The following is a 14,176-nucleotide window of genomic DNA, read 5'->3' as shown; positions in this document are numbered from 1 at the left end:
AAGAAGTTTGCCTCCGTAGGATCCTGAAATTTATAATAATTTAGTTATGTATTTATCACTCATGGAGCTGAGCCCTTCTTGAAAAGATACCAATTATGCAGGTACTCAAGAACTTCCCAGAATTTTACGGAAAGGTTCATTACCGTGTTCACAAGAGCCTTCCAGCGGTCCCTATCCTGATCCAGATCAATCCAATCTATACCATCCCATCTTATCTCTCTGAGATCGATTTTAATATTGTCCATCCACTTACGCCTTGGTCTTCCGAGTGGTCTCCTTTCTTCCGGCTTTCCCACCAATATCCTATATTAATTTCTCCTCTCCCTCATTCCTGCTACATGTCCTACCCACCTCATCCTCCTTGACTTGATCATTCTAATTATACTTGGAGAAGCGTACAAGTTAGTTATGTATTTATGCTTTATTAAATTTTGAAACTGGCAGCACACTCACAAATCAGGCTTCAAAATAATTACACTCCACTAACTTTCACGGTGTGGTTTGTTATTTTGGTACTACATCACACTTGACTCAGGTGAAACTTATTTTTGGAAAGTGAGATTTAATTAGGTGAGGTCAGTAATTAGCAAGACATGCAACATTTACTGAGACTGTCAATAATTAGACGTGTAAATTTAATTATACATATTAGACTGAAACTAATGCTATCTCATTTTATATGGGGAAATACTACAATAGAAGATAACACAAATTTAAGGATTATTCTATTCTTCTCATATTATCATAACTCCGAGTGTAGAGTGTCGTTGATAAGAGCTGATCTGTCATGTGAAGAGGAGGTAAGAGTTAGGTTGCATAGGGATCCTATGCGCTAGAGCTATGCTGCCAGGTCTCCTTGAACTGGAGCTAGATATACGTGTATTTCCTCCGAAACGACGAGTATGTCACAAAAATACGGTAGCCAGAAATCGATCGCGAAAACAAGGTACATCACACATTTGTCTATTAAGAATTTTAAGTCAGTTCCGTTGTAAAAGCTGTAAGGAAACATTAAACTTAGACGTCCTAAGTTTGATAGTGACATTTATGAGTAGCAGATTAATATTCTTATCGCCATAGCTGAAACAGGTAATATCTTTGACTGCAGTTGTATTTTCCATGTAGAATATTACGTCACGTGCAGTGGTTGTGAGCGTCGAGTCTTCCTGAGATTACAGCCTGTGTACAGAAGACTCGCCTTTAAGTTTCTGTAACTAAATTGCCAAAAAGCAGATATGATGGGAGTTGGATGACTTCTTAGTTTAGTTAACGACGGTATCTCAACAGCGCAAGCGTGTAGCACCAAGTGGATGGGTGATTGTAATGAACCCGGAAGGCAATAGAAGGAAGCGGCTGTAGCCTATTTTAAAGCCTTATACCTTCAGATGGAGAAAACTGCGTAATGAGGAGCTTCATAACCTGTACTCTTCTCCAAGTATAATTAGAATTATCTAGTCAAGGAGGATGAGGTGGCAGGGCATGTAGCACGAATGGGGGAGACGAAGAATGCGTATAGGATATTGATGGGAAAGCCAGAAGGAAAGAGACCACTGAGAACACCAAGGCATATGTGGGTGGACAATATTAAAATGAATCTTAGAGAGATAGGAGGGGATGGTATGGTATGGATTGGATTGGATTGGATTGGTCTGGCTCAGGATAGGGACCAGTGGAACCTTGGGGTTCCATAAAATTCTGGGAAATTCTTGAGTAGCTGCAGAATTGGCTGCTCCTTAAGAATGGCTCAGCTCCATGAGTAAGTAAGTAAGTAAGTAAACCTTCAGATGGATAGAGGAAAACCACGAGGAAACTTCATCAGGATAGCCATCCTCCGAGCTGAGAATGTAACGCGGAAACACCCGAGTGTTACAAGGAGTGCTAACCTTCTTTGGCGTGGGACATAACGGTCCTGGGCGGGGACAACTCGACAAGGCAAGAGCAGGACAGTGACTGCGCTCCTTCAGCCACTAGAGCTTTTCCTTTCACCTGCCAGTACATGCATGTTACAACGTGCAGACCGTAAGGCCACTCGGCCTGTTGGCCTTATGTAACGAGATGGCTGGAATCAGCTTATCGCATTGCCCGGCCTCGTTAAAAATATGGATTTACACACTAACATGGACTGATCTAGTTTTTCGCCATTGTTCACATGCTAAATGAACCAAATAAAACTTTAGTATAGCCCAAATCCTGACAATGTTACTACAGTTTCAGGCATAGACCTGTATGGCAACAAATATGATTACTAGAATCTTCCGCGTTAGGTGTGAGAGGCCTTTCACGGAATATTCTACCCCTAACACCATTATTTCGTATGAGCTTCAGATACATATTTTCAACATTTTTGCAGCGGCCTATCTTCTCGCGTACATTTTATGGTTACAGTATAACGTTCAAGTTATCCCAGGGCTTAATTAATTAAGCACCACTCCATGAAGATTATGGAGGAGTATAGGTGTACCTCTATCATTCTTAACCTCTGCACCAGATGTGGGTGAGTGGTCAGCTTCACTCTCCTGATGCTCTCAGGTCAAACAGCCTCCAGTGCCCATTTAGTGAGCCCCAGAGCCGGTCTGAACATATTTAATGGTTGTTGTAGTTAGGAACTCAGCCGTGGCAACATAAAGCCAGTGTTGGAATGAAAGCACAAGAAATATTAAAAAGAAACGTCACAAATCTTACACGCGTGTATATCTCGGTGGCGGAGTGTATAGTTCAGGTTGAATGCTTGTACACTGTTAGTCGGTCACAAGAGCCTCTTTATTACAAACAGCGAAAGTGATTTGGAGCTGAAAGACTGTGATGTAAGTCAACTTCTTACAGCTATCTCAATTTAGTAAACAAATTATATATTGTCAATGGCAGTCGTGTGCAACCCTGCGTTTCTTATGCGACCAGTTGTCACATGACTTCCGGAACGACCACACCCACTAAGCAGGGCAAGGATGCGAATTACAAATGAAGGTAACGCCTCACAGAACATGTGTTCCAAGGCTATCTATAACAACGCTTTTGATTAATATCCAATAGCAGTTTTTGCGGTATCACTGCAACATGTTCTGCTGCATTAGCAACAAAGCCAAGTATCATTGTCTTTTTATTAAACTTCGACGGGTTAAAATTACATCATGATGTGGCCAGGATTTCGTCATTCGGGCCCGCTTCCTGTGAAAGGTTAATCAAGCGGGAGTTTCAGGACTCCCACAGTGAAATTGGCATGCCATCGAATGTCAAATATATTAGTGCTTTAACGACGGTTCAACTAAAGCAGCTATTCGCTACTTTAATGCAATTAACGAACGCAAACCGAAACGTACGTCCCTAATCCTAATGTGGTTTAAAATTTGTTAATGTCACTTTGGCGACATCAAATATAGTAATTTATATCATGCCCCTTAGCTAGGTCCTCTGGCCGCGCCATAGCTTAAGCGGTTAGTCGCTGGCTTTCCACCGCGGCGGCCCGGGTTCGATCCCGGGTCTGGTCAAGTGGGATTTGTGGTGGACAAAGTGGCGCTGGGGCAGGTTTTCTCCGAGTACTTCGGTTTCCCCTGCCAGTCTTTATTCCACCAGTTGCTCCACAATGCGACTGGACTGCTCTGGTATGTTCCGACGCCAAAAGCAGTTAAATTAAAGCTATGAATATCTCATGCAGACGTAATATTTATACAACCACGACCCATTCTTCCGGAATTTGACAGTGGATTTTCCATGATACAGACGCGATTGTTGTATGCCATTCACATGTTATTCAGAAAATATGCACGGAATTTTAGCTACAACTTTAGAATCTGAGCAATAAAAGCAACTAGCGTAGGTTACAGAGGTCCCCAAAATATGTTTTTTTCTTCATATCGTTTAAACAGCTTGAGGTTGCCACCAAGAAGTTCTTGGTGCTATATGTAAACCTGACAGAAGTTAAGTAAGCGGCATACCCATCCTTTCATCAGAGAAGATGCTATATAAGAACTATGCCTGCATGAGTTCAGTTGCAACCCACCACAAAAATAGACTTGAGGAGCTTGGTGCCAAGATGAACTAATTGGCAGTAAACTGCCAGTCACAAAGTCATTTTGACTTTGACTTGACATTAAAGAAAACTTCAGAACACTAATTAAAAGCCTGCCAAACAGAATGAAAATGATTGTAAAGAACAGGAATGTATACAAATATTGGGATCGAGAGGTTTTGGTGCACTGGTGTTTCCATAGGAATGCATATTTTCAGACTCTTAGTCTCATAGTTTGCCCATCTAAAAATGTGATTGGATAGCCTATGCACAATTCAGCACACTCAATTATATGATTGTGAGGTTCTTTGGAGAACCTTTATGTGGCTCGTCCTACAGCCCCTGTCCGCATAGGCCTACAGGTGCAGTGCATTTATGGAGGAGATGCCATAAGAGACATCTTTTTCATTGCATATGTTGGAAGTTTAGAATTTGTAACACTAAAATCACACATAATGTAGCTTATGTTCTGTAAAATTAGCTGTACAGGCTTTTTGATCCAATGGATGTTGAAGGTGGTTTAGACATGTATTTGAATTGGCGTTGCTAAGTGACATACAGGTTTCATGTTCTTCTAATGTTGTAGACTTTGCTTTTTGGATTACAAATTACCAACAGCATCTTTCCATTCTGTGATAGAGACATTCTGTTACATATTTTCTGGAGGAATCTATGAATCCTCATATTCCATTTCATTCAGATCTGTTTTAGTGTTTACTGTCTCACCTATGCCTATGTCTTTAAAGTGATCTCTTTCCTTAGACTTTTAGTTAAAATTTGGTATGAATTTTTCTTCTCCACTATGCATGCCTTGCCCATTTCATTCTCCTGGCCTTTATCAGCATTATTATAGTGAAAGGGGTAAATTATCTGACTAAACCCAACCTAGTCTAATCTAACCTAACCTTTGAGTGACATTTCCCACACACATACGCATTGACTGAACTGCCATGACTGTTTCCAGATATTCATATGTGTTAATGGCATATCACATGCAGAATAAGTTGGAAGTAAGGTCAGATAACATTTTGCATCTACTTCATGTCCGCACTTCACATCCAGTGACCGTTATTTTCTCTTCATGAAGTTAACTTCTGAAACAAGGAACCAGCACTGAACATAATCAAAAGAAATTACCCAGAGGACTAAAACTCTGACAACTACAAACTCTGGAAGAAATAACCTGTAGAAGTTAATTCTAAAAATGCATGACCACAACCCAGAAGATTTAAACATGTATAAAACCCTTTTTATATATTCGAGGACTTAACTGTACATGTTTAGATTTAAGAACTGCATGGCTGTGTTACAACTTGAAGAGTATGATATACGGGTTCTTTCCCCCCCCACTTGGCACTACAGCCCCAGTGGGCCTAGGCCTACCTCCACGAACTTCTCCGTTCACTTCGGTTTTTCTAGATCTTGCACATTCGGTAGGAGTCCTTGTGTGGGTGATCAGCTCATCGGGCTTCTACCTGTACACAAACAGAAGAATGCACACACATGAACTAAACATCCATGCCCTGAGTGGGATTCGAACCCACGATCCCGGTTTCCAAGCGAGCAAAGACAGTACATGCCTTAGACCACTCGACTACTGTGACCAGCATACTGGGTTCTAACACCATATAATTCAGTAGACATCCACCATGTTTCAAAAAAATGTAGTGGTGCCTACTTCAGAGCCCAGGAGTAACCCAAGCAAGAAAGCAGCAGGATGCTGGTGGCTGGCACCCACTTCTTGCTGACTTCCAGCTTGGCTTACTCTTCAGCCTTGAAAATGGAGGTCATACATTCCACGAAAATGTTGGTGGATTTTTAATTGAGCTACATTATGTTATAAACCAGAAGACTGAACTCTTCATAGTCACATCTGTGAGAACCTTAAGTATAGCATGTTACAACTTCTCTGTTGCAGACTTCCCAGGAGTATGCTTTGCCTCCACTCGGTGTGCCACTGTAGAGCCTGGTCAGACATGGGAGCTCTCACCTTTCTGTGGCCGTTCTACTTGCGTGAAACCAGAAGGCGAGGAGACTGGCCACTTGCTGGAGCTCGTGGAGGATTGTGGCCCCCTGCCCAAACCCAATCCTAAGTGCAAGCTCTCTGAAAAGACCAACAAAACTGCTTCGTTCCCTGACTGCTGCCCCATCTTTGAGTGTGAGGCTGGAGCAACCCTGGAGTACCCTGAAATTCCTACAGTGGCTCCTCCATCAGCAGAGAAGAAGGATGCCAAGGCTTAATTTATTCACTTTACTGATACCTTCTCCTCCACACCTCCAAAAATCTATGAAATTTCATGTAACAACTATAATTCTTTGGACAATGGTATGCAATAAGAAACGTATTAAAATATGGTAATAACCATCCTTATTTTGTTTTTGAAGAATTTTAAGATTTTTACCTGTTTCCAAAATGTACTGTTCTCCACAGCATTTCTTACATTCTGAAAAACATATAAAAAATGACTAGTTCTGGCAGTTTAATATATGAGGCAGTCATATTTCCTCTTTGAGGTAATACATTATTATAAATAAAATTGATTGTTTTGGATCATTGTTCATATGAAGTGTATGTCAGTTTGCTTGGAATGCTGTTCTCTGTCTCACAATGTTTCAGGGAAGAAGTAAACAGCTTGAAGACAGATGACAAATTGAATACAGCAGAACTGCAAAATAATAATGCTACACAAACACTTTTCAGTTTAATAAGTGTACACACACTCATGGAGAATAAGAATATACTTTAGTGTTGTTCACTGTTAACAAATACAGTGTGAGTTTTATTTATATTCTTGGGTAGCTGCACACCTGGTGGCTTTTGAAGAAGGGCTCAGCTCCATGGAGCTAGGTGGAGTTTCATTTACGCTTCGCACTTAAATAATTATTTTAACATGTCTGCTCATCATGAGGAAGAATGTTACTGAAACGGCTCTTTGCATCGACCAATGCCACTGCTACTACCAGTTTCACAAATTCTGTGGCAGGACATAACAAATAGTATATGCCAGAAGCAGTTATTTATACCACTGTTGAATTACCATTGTATAGGCAACAAATATTTAACAAGGAGAACACTGTGTTCACAACTAGTAGTAACATTACTAGTGTGTGTATATGGCTCCATGATTAGTTGAGGGGTGTAGAGGTGATTTTTGCTCCATCTCTTAGACCTTGTGAAATAAACAGTAGAATGCTGTATCATGTAGAACTCTATAGGCTGTGAGCAAAATGACTGTAACTGCCACTCTGTATTTTGGAAATTAAAATCTGAATATTTCTCCTTTCAAGTGTCTGTGTAATTTTGTAGCCATTGTTCTCAAACTCCAAGTGCCTTAAAATACCACACCTAAATTGATATAACAATTGCTGTGAGCTGTATTCAGTGACCATGGAGAAAATATTCTTATTAATCTATGACTTGTACAAACTGAAATATTTTCTCCTCTGCCTTCACTGTGATAGAAGTACCTGCAGTCTACACCCACTCGCTTGTTTGGATATTTTTATCATTCTACATTTCATTTTGCCACTCAAGATGAGCTCATTGTAAGTCCATTTCTCTTGCCCATGAAGCAGGTTCCAGAGAGAGACCCCTGAGGAGGTTGGCAATGTCCTTTCAGAATGAGCACATAGTCAGTGACACAAATGGTCAATCTACGTGATCCATGAATACGGTGGAGCAATTTATGCATCGTGATGTTGGCAACCACATTTATATTGTGTCAGGAAGAATAAGAGTAGACTGAATCAAGGTTTGATCACTGAATGAGGCTGATCTGGGAGGAAACCCAATTGCCTCATCTGTTCACTTGTAATGGCACTAATGTATGAGATGTCACTGACCGGAGATGTTTGCTACTTGAAGTGACATTTCTATTATCTTCATCTGAACATTTTGATGCATGACACAGGGACCATCATTGCTTAAACATCTTACTTACCGAATTATCAACAGCTTCTAGATACTTCTCACTTCAAGCCATTGACTTTGTCTAATACAGATCATTAAGAGCTGTAGGGTAGGTTGACTGTTAGTTTGCGTTTACTTCAACTCTCTTACATTTCTCTTACAATATTATCTGATATCCAAAGTTACCATTTAATACTGAATTCTAGAATTACAATCCCATAATTTAGCTTGGTTCCAGGGAAACATAATGTTAGATATTATGGAAATTTTCAAGTATTTTCACAAAATTACTGATATAGAAATGCACTATAAAACATACTAATTCTTGGAAGCTATCTTGAATAACAGTTTCCCATTAGAAGAAAATCTCATTTCCTGATTACTTAAAATTTATTTAATGAACTTGTTCCAGAACCTTAATGCACTCATATTTCAGTTCCAATTTTGTGTAATTTCATGTATATATTCTTGGAAGAAAATTTAAATACCATTCACTCTGGTTATTTGTGCCACTGTTATGATTTTGACATAATTGAGAAAGATTTGAATGAAGGCAATTCCAGTTCTGAGATGAAGCTTGCATTCAATATTTCAAGAAACTTAAGGGGTACTAGACTTGAATCCTGCTGTAGAGCTTTGTTAGTCTTTAATGCGGAATTAATGTCAAAACTAGAAAAGACAGTGAATGGAGTGCGGGATAAAGCATCTGTTGCTGAAGCACTTGCATTCACTCCTGGTCTTATGCTGATGTATGCACACTGCCTCTGCATGGTTGGTATTGGCTCAGTTTCCTTTCAACTTGTCTCTTTGAGGTCTGCCAGGTTTAATTTATTAATGTGACTGATGCTGGAAGGCACCTTTTGCCCAGGTGGTTCTGACAGGCACACCTAAAGCCTTGTGTGTGACACAGTTTGCAGCATTGATCTTGCCGAACACATCATTCTATGGAAGCATCACACCCTCTCTGCGACATTAAACTGGTAGGGAGCAGATGGTTGCTAGTAGTGATCTGTTTCCTTATATAGTCAGGTTCTTGATCAACCATGATCTTCCATAATTGAATGTGATGATGGAAGTAAAGAACATAGTAAGATCACCCCAATACTGACATGGGGTGCTATATGAGATCCATGAAATTACCTATATCAATTTACATTTATAGGTTAAGCTTTATGGCAAGTTTTGGACTGAATTTTCTGTTCTCAATACAAACCCACATATCAGGTCTTCAACAGCCATCTTGTAGAGGCATGAATCCAGTTGTGAAGTCCAACAATGGGGCGTGTTGATGCACATTTTCTCAAATATATTGTTCCCGAAATGGATCATGCATTTGGAAGAGTGGAAAACATTCGCCATGTGCCACTAATGTCTACATGCAGCTTTTCAGAGGTTTTTGTGGTGGAAGATTCTTTTATAAGACACATTATTGATCACGTAAATTAGAAGTACTTGATTAGAATTACTAGAGTTCCAGAGTATTAATTACTCGCAAATGATTTAAGGCAGACTGGATCACTTTGGAGTAAACAAGCTGATGTGACATCTATAGTAGCTTTGGCTGAGCTACCTTGAGTGTCATGATGAAATGTGTTTAATTAGTTGTCCTTGTCCTTTGCAGCCCATATTCTGATCAACTCTCATGAGTTGCTTGCTATAAAATTAACACTAAAGTTCCAATATTATGAAAGCATTAAATCTTCCTGACATAAAGAAATAATTATGTTATATCCTTAAAGAATAGCAATTCCCTTTGCTAGCAGTCGAAATCAGAAAGTAAGCAATATGAAGACAAAAACAGTATAACACACAACAAAGATTTTTAGCAATGAATATATGTTTGTGTTATTAAGTCAAGCACAAATCATTAATAGGTTTCTTTGTGCTACATTGTGATAGAAAACAGTATTCTGTGAAACAAATCAAGTGAAAACTGTAATTGTGTGTACCATTTTATGACCAACTGGCACTCAGCAGTAGGCCCTATGTATTAAAAGTGTATAAATTGGAATTTTAGAATGTATTACTCTTTTTTATGACTGTATAAAGAAACTGTACACCTTTAAAACCAGTAATAAAATTTGTAAAAAATTATGAAAACTGCTTATTGCTCACCTCAAATTGGGCCAGTCTCTAAATCAGCTCGTAGGTTCAATCACAGTGCATGAGTTTATGGTTCTCAGTTCAACTTAAATTGCACGGAATACCATGACATATATGTACTGCCCACTTTAATATTCAAAATCACTGAATTTTTCATTGTTTCATATTATATCTTCTGAGTGATACTTTTTTCTGTCAGCTCAGCCCTCTTACTAATATCTGTGAAACTCTTTGATCCATTCTTGTTGCCCTTTGTTGTTTATTTTTATGCTAGGTCCATTCCTGTACTTTTCTATTATTTGCTTGTGTACCCATTTCTGCTGTCTCTTCATTCTTTCTTGAGGTTTGCATATGTAACTTTTGTGGGTGTGGTAATCTTGGAAAATGTCCCTGTAGTGATTCATTATAATTAACAGTAATTGTTGGCCTTTATTACATGTGTGAATCGGAACAGCTGATATATACTGATTATACTGATAAATCTGGCTCTTTTGCTGTGTCCTGAACAATTTGTGCTATCTTTTCTTCCGTAGTTGCTGCAGTGTGGTGTGCCAGCTCTACAGTCCTCTGTGGGATTGTGCTGTTCACATCTTATACAAGTGGGTGCTCCCATACAAAGTTTTTTGGTGTGCCCATTTTCTGACAATTGCTATATATGAACAGCCTGGGTTTGTAGTTGTGTACAGGTAATTGGTTATAAAATAGTCTCACTTTTTGTAGTGTATTAACAATATTGTTTTGGGTGGTATGTATGTTATGTGTGCTTCCTCTTCAATTATTTTTAGTTGCTTTGCAGTATGTACTGGTAGTTCTGATTCTACACAATCTTAGTATTTCTTCAGTATATTCTATATAAGTATTTCTTAGTATTCCCAGTCTAATTAAGCGGTTGTGTGGGATGAATGTCCGAAGGATTGAACTTATCAGATAAGTGTGGTTTAAGAATTAATTTACTGATGAAGCTGTCTTAAAGGTTATATCATATCTATAATTGAGCCGTTTGTTTCTTTCCAACATCCCTGGTATATTATTAATTTCAGGAAATTACACATGTTTAGTGGGTTTATTCCTGGTCTATCGTTGGCAGTCACTGCTTTTGTTTTAGGGTCCAGTGTCTGAGTGATCATATTTTATGTTCCATAATTACTGTCTGTTAATGTTGGATTTTTGTTTCTTGTTCAGTTGTCCATTTTATCATTATCTTCAATATAGCCTGCTCTCAGGTATTAAAATAGCTGTAGTTAATCTGACATAGGTTGTCTTTCTGAGAGTCGCAACAGAGGAGGTGTCCTCCCCCCACCTGAAGACGGAAACAGATCCAGTTTCCGAAACGTTGTGTTTTCTAGTTTTTAGAATACCGGACGATGGATAGAATCCAAAAACCCCGTAATTTTAAGTGTTATACACCATCGTAAGATCCCTTTAGTTTTTATGAGTTCTGACACGAATTCCTGAATCTGAATCTGAAGAATCTGCCTTGCTTTAAGGATAACAAATATATCAGAATCAGAGTTGAGGCCTCCGCTCCTTGTAATTTATGCATCACTTGTGAAACGTTCCTCAAACATGACAGACTGCGCAAGGTATGAGAAGAAGAAGGATCGGTCATACCGGAAACAAATCTGCTGAACGGAAGAGAGCGCTCCGGCCATAAATCAGCCCGCGGGTTTCTAACCCCTCTTTTTTCTTATTCTTTTTAGAGAAATATATGCAGAAAAACTATCATGGGCACCATGAATCTTTCTGCTAACTCCAGAGAGACAGAGAAGGAAAAGGGTTACAGAAGAAATGAATGTGCAAAGAATGACTGAGATCTAACAATTTCCTTTTTCTGATCGTCATCACAACCAACAGAAACTGAAACCCAGACTGAAGCACCTATCACATAAATATCATAGTATAATTTTAATTAACGTGGGTACGCGTGACGAAAATGACGGGTTCTAGTTCGGATGATATGATTTATTAGCACTTCGGTTACAAGTTCTCTTAATTACATTTAATACAGCGTTATCGCTAATTTACACACTTCTCAGTTCACCGTTGCATACGCACTAGGATTCTCCATCTTTCATAGTCGTCTCCTGGCAACGGATCTTAACACAGCAACTGACACTTCAGATCACTATGAAGTCTTCTGTTATTTCGCCTTAAATCACCCTGGAACTTCGGAACTCAACTAAAAAACTCTTTTTAGCTTTAAACGGACTCGTGTTATATAGTCGCGCGAAGGACAACGCAGAAAAAAAAACAGTTCCACTGCTGCGTAGAGCAGACCACGTAGAAAATACAAATCACGTGGTAGTTAAGCACTGTTGGATGTGTGACGTCTTTACGTCTACGCAGAAGTGTGTTAACCGAGCCGTTGCCTAGAAACGGGTTTCATACCCCCGTTATTCCATTGTTGCATGTGTGTATTGCTTAGAAATGGCTGTTTCCTTAGCTCAAAAGTTCCTGCATGGGGTAAATGCGCCACAGTATTATAAATCGCCCTTATATTTATTATTATCTGGATCAGAGGTAAAGTTGTTTCTTTGTTTATTTAATTAAGCAATTAAGCACTTCGTCATGAAGACCCATGGGGTACTTCCATCCTGCTTGATGTCGGTACTAGATGGAGGGGCATGGTCAGCTTGACACACCTGCCGCTTTAACCCCGCTGAAAGAGCCAGAGGTTCCTATTTTGTAGGAGGACGGATGGACCACAGAGTCTGCCACTGCCTGGAATCGAAACCCGGCCGTCCAACCCGTAGCACGTTGCTATACCGACTCAGCTATCCCGGCTCATGTTAACTGGTTCAGAGGCAGATTAAATGACAGATAGACGGAGAAACTCTACAACAGTCGTACCCGTTTGACCGCACGTAAGTGCAACAAAGCAAAGCGACAATTGTAGCGGTAGTGTAGTTGGTTGAGGCACTATGCTACAAGCCGGAAGGTCGCGGGTTCAAACCCCGATGAGGGCATTGGATTTTTTCAATTGACCTAATTCTTCCAGCCCCACTGTGGCCCTGGGGTCGACTCAGCTTCTAACAGAAATGAGTACCAGGAATAATCTTGGAATATTCTTGGGGGTAAAGGGTGGCCGGCGCGTAGGGCTGACAACCTTGCCGCCATCTGTGAGCCAATTGTCTAGAGAAAAAGTGGGACCTCGACGTCTCACAACGCAATGGACCTTCACGGCCTCTTACAGGATAGTTTTACGTTTATAGTAAGGTAAAATTGTCCCTGTGCGTAACTATTAAGCATTACGCTATGAAGGCGTATGGGGGAGTAGATGTATAGATCCACATTTTCTCGGCACTAGCTGAGGTGAGTAGTTAGCTTCACGCCCCGTCCACTTTACCCCCGAGGGAAGACCCCCCGGTACCCATTGAATAGGATGTTCGGTGGACCCAAGAACCGGTCTGGAGGACGCGGAGAAGAGAAAATTCTTCACCCTACCGAACTCGAACTCCAACCCTTCGGTCACCCAGCCCGTAGACAGTCGCTATACCGAATACGCTATCCCGGCTCAAACCTTTACAGTAGATTAGTACAAAAAATTTCCTGGCCATTCTCACTTCGATTAAGCCTCCTTTATTCTGAGGCTTATTGTAAGTTATCTGGTAGCCTGGAATTAATTCAGTAATTTTCCTGGGGAGTAAAGCGCGGCCGGCGCGTAAGGCTGACAACCTTACCGCCATCTTTGAGCCGATTGTCTAGAAAATGTGGGACCCTCAACATCTCACAACTCTATGGGCCTTCGCGGCCCGCNTCGTAAATAAACACGAATTGAATTATTATTATTATTATTATTTTTTTTTTACCTGGTAGCCTAATGAACTCAGGGATTCCAGCACTGCGTGTATATATCTGGGGTCCTTTGACAGATTTTGGTTAACCTTTGTATAAGACATATCCATTAAAAGAATATGGTTCAGTTTATTCCGTGCTAAGGTCTATATTATTTGAGGGCGTAAATTTATTTGTTTAGTTTTAGCGTATCTCGATAATTTTCTCCCGAAAAAAAGAACTTTTCGAATAAAAATTATAATTGACAAATAAATGCTGTATCTTATACAGTAACTGTTTAGGCTTCGGCTATTTTGAGAAAATTGATAGTAAAGTACAGTGCTCTAGGCCGCGCCATAACTCAGGCGGTTAGTTGCCGGCTT

The 14,176-nt window shown here is 40.0% G+C and overlaps 1 protein-coding gene across 3 annotated transcripts in view; it reads left to right on the top strand.

The window, feature by feature from the left end:
* The window catches only part of LOC111865839, a 74,516-nt gene extending 67,223 nt beyond the window's left edge, over positions 1–7,293 (top strand). For all 3 annotated transcript variants that reach the window (XM_023854195.2, XM_023854192.2, XM_023854193.2), the window contains one exon: positions 5,925–7,293. In XM_023854195.2, the coding sequence (XP_023709963.1) occupies positions 5,925–6,247 (323 nt within the window). In that variant the 3' untranslated portion in view covers positions 6,248–7,293. The remainder of the gene's footprint in view (positions 1–5,924) is intronic.
* Positions 7,294–14,176: the final 6,883 nt, after the last annotated feature.

The sequence above is a fragment of the Cryptotermes secundus genome, unplaced genomic scaffold (genome assembly GCF_002891405.2).
Source record: "Cryptotermes secundus unplaced genomic scaffold, Csec_1.0 scaffold1158, whole genome shotgun sequence".
NCBI classification, from domain to species: Eukaryota; Metazoa; Arthropoda; class Insecta; order Blattodea; family Kalotermitidae; genus Cryptotermes; species Cryptotermes secundus.
This window is presented reverse-complemented; position numbering and strand designations above follow the sequence as displayed.